The 9,523-nt window shown below is 61.5% G+C and overlaps 1 protein-coding gene across 1 annotated transcript in view; it reads right to left on the bottom strand.

Annotated features, from left to right (window-relative positions):
• Nucleotides 1–7,985: 7,985 nt before the first annotated feature.
• FHOD1 (formin homology 2 domain containing 1) overlaps nucleotides 7,986–9,523 on the bottom strand; it is a 40,694-nt gene continuing 39,156 nt past the window's right edge. The window contains exon 22 of the mRNA XM_064160590.1: nucleotides 7,986–8,414. Within this exon, the coding sequence (XP_064016660.1) occupies nucleotides 8,332–8,414 (83 nt within the window). The 3' untranslated portion in view covers nucleotides 7,986–8,331. The remainder of the gene's footprint in view (nucleotides 8,415–9,523) is intronic.

The raw sequence follows: 9,523 nt of genomic DNA, 5'->3' as shown, positions 1-9,523 counted from the left end.
ATTCCCCCCGGCTCTGCCAGCCGCACTGCCACCGCTCTCGCCCAGCCTTGGCAGCAGCAGTGCTGGTGCCCAGTGTCAGCCGCCTTGGAACCAGCCGTGGCAGCACCGGAGAAGCTCAAGTGTCAGACTGGCCTGGGTGGTTCCGCTGGGGTGTGGTGGCGGTGGTGGGACCTGGTCGGGCTCACAGCCCTGCCCATCCAGGCGGGAGAATGTCGGGAATGCCGGCCAGGCAGAGGGGGAGAAGGGATGCTCCCAGCAGCCTGGCTGCGGCTCTCCCGCAGGAATCCGCTCCGGGGCACAGGGCTGCGGAGCTCGGGGAAAGCTACGGAGGTAGCCACGGGGCAGAGCCTGAGGGGACTTGGGCTCTGAAGAGGAACCTGTTAAACGTCCTCACTCAGCTCATTGCTTCTCCAGGGCTTGAAAAGTCCCTGTTGGAAGTAGGTTGTTTTCCAAGGCTATCCTGAGAGAGCATCCCTTAGAATCACAGAATCAGGCAGGGTTGGAAGGGAGCAGAAGGAGCAGGCAGTGCCAACCCCTGCCATGCCCAGGGACACCCTACCCTAGAGCAGGCTGCACACAGCCTCAGCCAGCCTGGCCTCAAACACCTCCAGCCATGGGGCCTCAACCCCCTCCCTGGGCAACCCATTCCAGCCTCTCACCACTCTCCTGCTCAACAACTTCCTCCTCCCCTCCAGCCTCACTCTCCCCACCTCCAGCTTTGCTCCATCCCCCCCCACTCTTGTCATTCCCTGAGGGCCTGAAAGGTCCTTGCTGCCCTGGCTGAGCTGCTGGGGTGTGTGAGGGAGAGAGGGCAGGGCTGTGGCACAACAGAGAGCCAGGGCCTGGGGTCTCTGGTGAGGATGGTGCTTCACCAAGGCTAGGAGTGGCCATTCCCACACAGCAGCATGGCTCCATGACCAAATGATCTCTCAAGCTCCCTTCCAGCCCCTGACGTTCTAGGTTCTGCACCATGAGGGTGGAGGAACATTGGGACAGGTTGCCCAGGGAGGTGGTTGAGGCCCCATCCCTGGAGATAGTCGAGGGGAGGCTGGACAGGGCTGTGAGCAACCTGCTCGAGTGGAGGATGTCCCTGCTGAGTGCAGGGTGGTTGGACTAGGAGGTACCTTCCAACCTAAAGCATTCTGTGATGCTCCTGGTGAGCTGGGTTGGGTGTCCATCTGTATGTCCTTCTCTGGAGTCTGTCCAGCCCTGCCTGGATGTGTTCCTGTGTGACCTGAGCTAGATTCTCTAGTCCTGCTCTGGCAGAAGGGTTGGACTCGATGATCTCTGGAGGTCCCTTCCAACCCCTACCATCCTGTGATCCCTTCCAGAGCTCCTCGCTCAAGCTTCAAGGATGCCCTTCTTGTGAGACACGTCAAGATGGGCTGTAGATAGCCACGGGCGTGCTCTGCTGGCCAGGACTTGCCATGGACACTCTAGGGGAGTGGGGGGGTGAGGGGAGCTGTCTGGGAAGCTCGGACCAGCCTTTGCTGTTTCTCAGCCTCCCCTAGGAGCCCGGCGTGCGTGCTTCAGGGTGACCTTGGTGGCTGTCCCGTTGAAGACAGCTGCTGGCCTCGTTCATCACCTCATTGCTCAACACCCTGGGGGTGCCTCCCAGCCGTGCCAGGCTGTTAGGAAACGCCGGCGATAGCCTGATTACCTTTTGACCTACTTGAGCTCTTCCGTGCCCGTTCTGCTAATCACAGCTCACCTCTGCTGGGGGAAGTGGGGCTGGTACCACCGCAGCTACCTCCTCCCACACCCTTCTCGGGGCAGCTCCCCCCGGGGACACTCACACACACACACACACACACCACCTTCCTAGTGCTCCCCTTGCCCTAGGCTGTTGCTCCAGCTCGGTGGAGCCTCCCATGACTAACAGGTTTTAGAGGTAATTGTTCCCCTCCCTAATCTCATCGGCAGAAGATTCGTGGCATTGTTTTTGGGTTTGGTTAGTTGGGTTTTGTTTGTTTTCGAAGCGCCATGAGCCATTTCCAGGGGCTCTAAGCCCATGAGGGATGTGATTCATCCAGGATGCTGCTGCCGCAGCTCCTTAATCTCCTCCGAAACAGCGAGTCCTTCTTCCGCGGCTATTATCTCCTTAGGGAACACCACCCAGGTGAGCGGCTAACAGGGCACCTTTGTCTCCTCGGCAGGGATGGAGGCGTGTGCCAGTGCTCGCTGCCCCGCACAGGCCGTGGGGGGCAGCCCTTCCCCGGGAGCAGTTGTCCCAGGAGAGGGTGACCACGGAGCTGGGATGTTTCTTGGATGTCACTCCCAGGCTGGCTGCCTGCCGAGGACCATCAAAGGGATGCTGGAAAGGTTCCTCACTAACTAAAGCAGGTGGAGCTCCCTCTCTCTCCCACACCGTGTCCTCAAAGTGCCACAGAATGACAGACACATCCAGGCTGGCAAAGCCCCTCAGGATCACCAAGTCCCACCTAGAACCCTACTCTGTGCCGTGGTCTGGTTGACTGGCTAGGGCTGGGTGCTAGGTTGGACTGGATGATCTTGGAGGTCTCTTCCACCTTGGTTGAGTCTCTGATTCCACAAGGTTCACCTTAAACCACATCCCCAAGCACCACATCCAAACCACCCTTAGACACGCTCAGGGTGGGTGACTCCACCTCCTCCCTGGGCAGCCCATTCCAGTGTCCTTCGGGGGTGGGGGTGGGTCCATCCTTCTTCACGGTTAAGATGGGGGACACTGCAGGTTGCTGGAGACAGTTCAGGGGTGACAAAGGCCACTGAACGAACCCTCACTTCAACACAGGCTGTCTGGCAGAGGACAGTGATGAATTGCTCAGCATTTGTGCCCTGCCACTGAACTCACAGTGTTCTGCTGGTTCAGGTTGGACTCTGCTGCCAGGGTGGAGACCTCCCTGTTGTTGGGGCTTTTTTGTTCTCTCCTTCAGGGAGGGCAGATCTTTGGCTGGCTCTGAGTCAGCTAAGCCAGGCTTAGCTCAGGGAGGCCTTTCCTACACTCCATACTTTAATGCCTTCATGATCCTTCCCAAGGCCAGACTATGGAAGCCAGGTCTGCCAAAGCCCAGCCTGGAGGCACTGCCACAGCACAGCCAAGCTGAGGAATGGGCACCCAAGGAACTACTTCAGCTCCTTCTGCTGAGATCCTCTGCCCCACGTCATAGAATCATAGAATGAACCAGGTTGGAAGAGAGCTCCAAGCTCATCCAGTCCAACCTAGCACCCAGCCCTGCCCAAACAACCACACCATGGCACTCAGTGCCAACCTAGCACCCAGCCCTGCCCAACCAACCAGACCATGGCACTCAGTGCCAACCTAGCACCCAGCCCTAGCCAACCAACCATACCATGGCACTCAGTGCCAACCTAGCACCCAGCCCTGCCCAAACAACCACACCATGGCACTCAGTGCCCAGCCAGCCTTGGCTTCAACCTCTCCAGCCACGGCCACTCCACCACCTCCCTGGGCAGCCCATTCCAGTGCCAATCACTCTCTCTGCCAACAGCTTCCTCCTAGCATCCAGCCTAGACCTAGCACAGCTTGAGGCTGTGTCCCCTTGTTCTGTTGATCAGCAGCCCCAGGTCCCTTTCTGCTGAGCAGAAGCCTGTGGTGCTGCATGGGGTTGTCATGAGCCAAGTGCAGGACTTGCCCCTTGGCCATGTTGGAGCAGGTATGGTTGGCCTCAGTCCTTCAACTCAGTCCAGGTCCTTCTGAATGTCCCCTCAGGACTCTTCATCCCTCATTTCCAACTTACCTCAGCTCATGACCAAGGACTTCAGGGTGTGTGTGCATGGGGGCACTTTCCTCATGTGCCACCACCATCCCATGCACGTCACCAGCCTCAATCCCCCACGCATGAGGAGTTTCCACGTACCTTGGCTGGGCGGTGGTGGGCACCTCCCAGCTTCTGGAAGGACCTCTTTGCTCCTGGGCCACTGCTGCCTGGGAAACCATTGCTGGCAGCATCCAGCTGACTGCTCTGACCCTGGGTCTGCCTTGTTGCAGGTCCCTTTGCCTTGGGAAAAATCCCTGCCCCCCCTCGACTTGCCCTCCTCAGGCTGTGCAGGACCTCCAGCTCCGCTTCCAGTGGCGTTCGTGGCGTCAGGAGACACTTCACCTCCTGGGAAGCTGCTCCCCAGCTTGCCCTCGAGCTTTTCCACCCCGGTGAGGACTCCCTGTCACTGTGCCTGCTCCTCCACCAGGCTTTCTGCCCCACGGTGTCTCCAGAGAGGTTGGTTTGAAGGCGCAGGGACCTGGGTCCTTTGGTGTGGTTGGGAAGCGTTGGTGGCGCTCCCGAGCGCTCCCAGCTCCACCAGTGCCTGAAGCTCTGCATCCCTCATCTCCCAGGGCATGCCTGGCACCTGTGCCAGGCTTGCTTTGCCAGCCCAGCATCACCCTCCCATGTCCTGACTCTCCTGAGCTCATCACAGGGCATCTACCTTGGTAGGAGGGTCATGGGGGCAGAGAAAAGGTGGCTTCCTCTTGGCCACAAGACAGATCCCAGGGGAATCCATCCCGGTCACACTCCAAGTGACATCCTGCTGCCTCTGCCCCCAGGGAAGAGGGCAGTAGGTCACAGCAGCTGTGGCCTCCTTCCCATCCCACGCTTCTGTCCTGCTGGGGAAGGCAGAGTGCAGCATGTTGCCAGCCCCAGGTTGCTCAAGCGGGTTGTGGCTGGGAGGCAGAGGAGGAAACCCAAGCTAAGGCAGCAGGAGGAATTGGGAGGGGGTGGTGTGTGTGTGTGGTAGATGATTGTGATGCTGGTGGAAGGTGGCCAGGGCACATTGTAGCTTGCAAGCAGCTCCCCGGCTGCCTCCAGCCTGAGGGCAGAAAGAGGCTGTGCTCTCCCTGGTGGGAACGGTGCTTATTGGGTGGGCTAGTGGGGCTCTGTGGCAACCAGAAGTAGCCCAGGACCGCGAAAAGCTCCCCCCCGCCCCGAGCTTGGCGACAGGCGTGGGGACACGTCTGTGCGGCTGGAGCCGCCACCGGAGCGTGGCATCAAAGAGGACCCTCTGCTGGGACGGAGCTGTGGGGAGGGCTGGAAGCAGCACGCAGGGCTGGGAGAGGACCTCCGCTGCCAGGCTGCCGCAGGAGAGGGTGGATGGGAGGGGCAAGCGGAGCCTCGCTTGGTCCCCGCTGCTGCCTGCCCGGCGAGGGGCCGGGAGCAGCCCCGCAGGGGTGGCCCCGCCGGGAGCGGGCAGCCTGCGCCCACGGGCAGAGGAACGGCCACGGCCGGGCCCAAGGACGCGGCTGGCATCGCTCCAGGGACACGGCGGCAGCAGGGCGGGCGGGGGCCGCGGCCGCTCGGGGGTGCCGGGACGCGGAGCAGAGCGGAGCGGAGGCGCCGGGAGCGGAGGTGCCGCTGCGGCTGGCGGGGCCGTGCGCGGGGCCACTGCGCCCCCTTGTGGCTGCAGGGAGGCACCGCCGAGCCCAGAGCGCAGCAGGCAGCGCCGGAGGTGCCAAAGGGCTGCGGGGTGCCATGGTCACCTCATCCCACCCGGAGCCCCCTCCTGGTGGCTGCAGCTCCCCCCCGACCCCAGCTCCGCTGCTGCTGTGTGCCCACTCGGGTCCCCACCAACCTCACCTGGCTGCCCACCGCCCTGCCTCTGCTCTCCGAGGAGCCTCCAGCATCCCCACGACCCCTTCCTCCCCTCGGGGGGTGTGTGGGGGAAGCTTTGCCTGCCTGGTGCTGCTTTGGCACGAGTTATTGCACCGCGGCCAAGCCAAACGCTGCCAGTGCTGCTCAAGGGCAGCTGGTGCCCGGGGGCCCTAAGAGAGCCCCAAGGCTGCAAACACCCAGCTGGAGACAAACAAACAAGGGTTGGCAGGGGACAGGGCCACCAAAGTGTTTGGGGCAGGGGCACTCCTTGGCACTCTGCCTCGGTTTTCCCCTGCGGGCCCTTGGGAGTGACAGTCCTAGGGATGTCACACGTGTAAGGGCACTTTGGGGCAGGTGCAGGGGGGCAGGAAGATGCTTTCCTGCCCCTTCCACCTTCTCTTTGTGCACCTGACTGGTTCAGTGTCAGCTGGCATGGACTCTTTGTCCTTTCTTTGGGACCCCAGGTCAAGCACTCAGAGGAGAGGAGAGCTGGACCACATCTCAGGGCACCTCTGAGACATCTGCAGCTCTTGGTGTGGCATCTCACTGTCCCCAGAGCCACCTGGCATCATCTCAGGCATGTTGCAAGGTGGAGCAGGCTGGCACTGCCTGACTTTGAGGCCACCAGCATGCGAGGCTGGATGAGGCTGATGGCAGCTTGCTCTAGGGTAGGGTGTCCCTGGGCGTGGCAGGGGGGGTTGGAACTGCCTGATCCTTGTGGTCCCTTCTATGATCCCAAGCACAGCTCCAGGGTGGGTGGGCAATGGCTGAAAGCAGCCCTGAGGAACAGGACCTGGGGGTGTGGGGTGAGGAAGAGCTCAACAGGAGCTGAGAGCAGCTCTGAGGAACAGGACCTGGGGGTGTGGGGTGAGGAAGAGCTCAACAGGAGCTGAGAGCAGCCCTGAGGAACAGGATCTGGGGGTGTGGGGTGAGGAAAAGCTCAACAGGAGCTGAGAGCAGCTCTGAGGAACAGGACCTGGGGGTGTGGGGTGAGGAAAAGCTCAGCAGGAGCTGAGAGCAGCTCTGAGGAACAGGACCTGGGGGTCTGGGTTGATGCAAAGCTCCACAGGAGCCTGCAGGGTGAGTGCAGCCCAGACACAACCCTGTGCTGGGCTGCAGCCAGAGCAGTGTGGGCACAGGGCAAGGGAGGGGATTCTGCCCCTTGGCTCTGCTCTCCTCAGACCCCACCTGCAGCCCTGGGGGCAGTTCTGCAGCCCCCAGCACAAGCAGGACATGGAAGTGTTGGAGCCAGCCCAGAGGAGGCCACCAAGATGCTGAGAGGGCTGCAGCAGCTCTGCTCTGAGCACAGGCTGAGAGAGTTGGGAGCCTGGAGGAGAGAAGGCTTGGAGGAGACCTTGGAGTGGCCTTGCAGGAGCTGAAGGAGGCTACAGGAGGGCTGGGGAGGGACTGGTGACAAGGTCTGGGAATGAGAGGAGGAGGAGGAATGGGTTTGAAGTGGCAGAGAGGAGATTGAAACTGGATGTGAGGAAGAAGTGAGGGTGGGGAGAGACTGGCACAGGTTGAGGGTGGTGAGACACTGGCACAGGTTGCCCAGGGAGGTTGTGGAGCACAGAATCACCCAATGTGATCAAAGATCACATTGGGTGATTCTGTGCTCCACAACCTCCCTAGAGGTGTTCAGGACCAGGCTGGATGAGACCTTGAGCACCCTGTTCTAGTCCCTGCTTATGGCAGGAGGGTTGGCACTGGCTGATCCCCCAGGTCCTTCCCAACCTATAAACCATTCAGTGCTGCCCTGGCAGTATTTACCCCACGAGGCTGCCCCTCTGCCAAGCACAGGATGCTTCTGAGGCTTCCAACTTGGCCAGGGTGAGGTTTGCAGGGGACAATGTGGCTGCTGTGCCCCAGACTCACTCTGGGACAGGAACCAGGTCATGGCCCAGCTAAAATCCCTCAAGAGAGGTTTGGAAGGAGGAGGTGAGGCTTGAGCTGGGACACACACTTTGATCTCCCTGTGGCCTTCTGCTGGAGCCACCACTCCTGCCCTTGAGCGAGCAGCCTTGAGGCTGGGCCATCAGTCACAGCCCCTTCTGGCAGGGTGGCAGAGCACACAGGGACAGTGAGCCCCAAGGCTGGCTGCTGTGGGCTGGGTGTGGATGGAGCAGAGGCATGCTGGTGAGTACCACACCTCGCCAGCCTTCTGGGGCTCTGTTCCCAGGAGATGGGAACACAGAGCTCGCCAGGACATCTCTGGCAGCACCCAAGTCCTGCTCAGGACCACGATGACAGCATTCCCAGGGATCTAGGGGGGCATCTGCCCTTCCCTCCTGCCACCAGCCTTGGAACTGCCTGACCCAGCTCATGGCATCAAGACCCTCCAGCATCCCAGCCCAGCAGCAGGGTGACCTGAGGGGGCACAAGGGACAATGGACACAGGCAGCATCTCAGATCACTTTATTGACACAGGCCAGACCCAGCTCCCAGAGAGGGTCTGGGCCCAGCCCCTGACCCCTCTAATACTGTTGGAGAAGATGAGCCCTGAGCCTCCACAGCCACACACAGGTGCTGAGCATCCTCCATCCTGGGCCCCCACGGAGCAGCTCCAGGGCATCGCTTCCATCCTGTTACCCACACCTGCAGGAGCTGGAGGCCAGCAGGGCAAAGCAAGGCATAGCCAAGGATACAGAGCGTGCCAGTCCTGGGGCAGCAGAGGCTGCCACCGTGTCCTGCCCCGGTGTGGGTTGCTGCTGGTGGTGGAGAGCAGCATGAGGCCCCCTTGGCCCCCTCAAACCTCCATGCCAGGTGCCCGGCCCAGGCCCAGCGCCTGCACCAGCTCATCACTGAGGCCATTCTTCAGCGTCCGTCTCACTGCAGGGAGAGGAGAGGGTGGCACTGGCAGCACCAGCAAGGGCTGCTCCTCAGGCAGTCCAGGGTGGCACTGGCAGCACCAGCAAGGGCTGCTCGCCAGGGTGGCACTGGCAGCACCAGCAAGGGTTGCTCACCAGGGTGCCACTGGAAGCACCAGCAAGTGTTGCTCATGAGGCAGCCCAGGGTGGCACTGGCAGCACCAGCAAGGGCTGCTCCTCAGGGTGGCACTGGCAGCACCAGCAAGGGCTGCTCACCAGGGTGCCACTGGCAGCACCAGCAAGTGTTGCTCATCAGGCAGCCCAGGGTGGCATTGGCAGCACCAGCAAGGGCTGCTCACCAGGCAGCCCAGGGTGGCACTGGCAGCACCAGCAAGTGCTGTTCATCAGGCTGCCCAGGGTGGCACTGGCAGCACCAGCAAGTGCTGTTCATCAGGCTGCCCAGGGTGGCACTGGCAGCACCAGCAAGGGCTGCTCACCAGGCAGCCCAGGGTGGCACTGGCAGCACCAGCAAGAGCTGCTTGCCAGGCTGCCCCTGGCACCACTAGCAAGTACCTGCCCAGATCTGGTGGCCTTGGCATGTTGGGGAGGAGGGGAGGTGTGGCAATGGGGGGGGGTACAGTGGCATGATCTGGTCTCAGGGAACCTCCTGCTGTGGCCCAGTGGGCTGAGCGTGGGAGATCAAGGCTGGCCAGTGGGGAAGGTGGGACATGGGGACAAAAGGAGGAGATGGGACAGGCACAGATGGGCTATGAACAGGCACTGAGATGGGAAAGGGCATCTGGACAGGGCCAGGGCCACAGAGGTGGCACAGGACACGAGGACAAGGCCACTTGGATGGGACAGAGCACAGGGACTGGGGGTAGAGCATGGGAAGGGAGATACAGATGGGACAGGGCAGGGAGAAGGGAAAGAGCAGGGCTGCAGGATGGAGATGGGGCAGGGCCACAGAGGTGGGAGAGACACACAGAGAGGGGACAGGGCAAGGGGACAGGGCCACAGAGGTGGGAGAGACACACAGAGAGGGGACAGGGCAAGGGGACAGGGTCACTGAGGTGGGATAGACACAGAGAGGGGACAGGACAAGGGGACAGGGTCACTGAGGTGGGACAG

The sequence above is a fragment of the Pogoniulus pusillus genome, chromosome 20, assembly GCF_015220805.1.
Source record: "Pogoniulus pusillus isolate bPogPus1 chromosome 20, bPogPus1.pri, whole genome shotgun sequence".
NCBI classification, from domain to species: domain Eukaryota; kingdom Metazoa; phylum Chordata; class Aves; order Piciformes; family Lybiidae; genus Pogoniulus; species Pogoniulus pusillus.
Note: the sequence above shows the minus strand (reverse complement) of the source record. Positions and strands in the feature narration are given on the sequence as shown.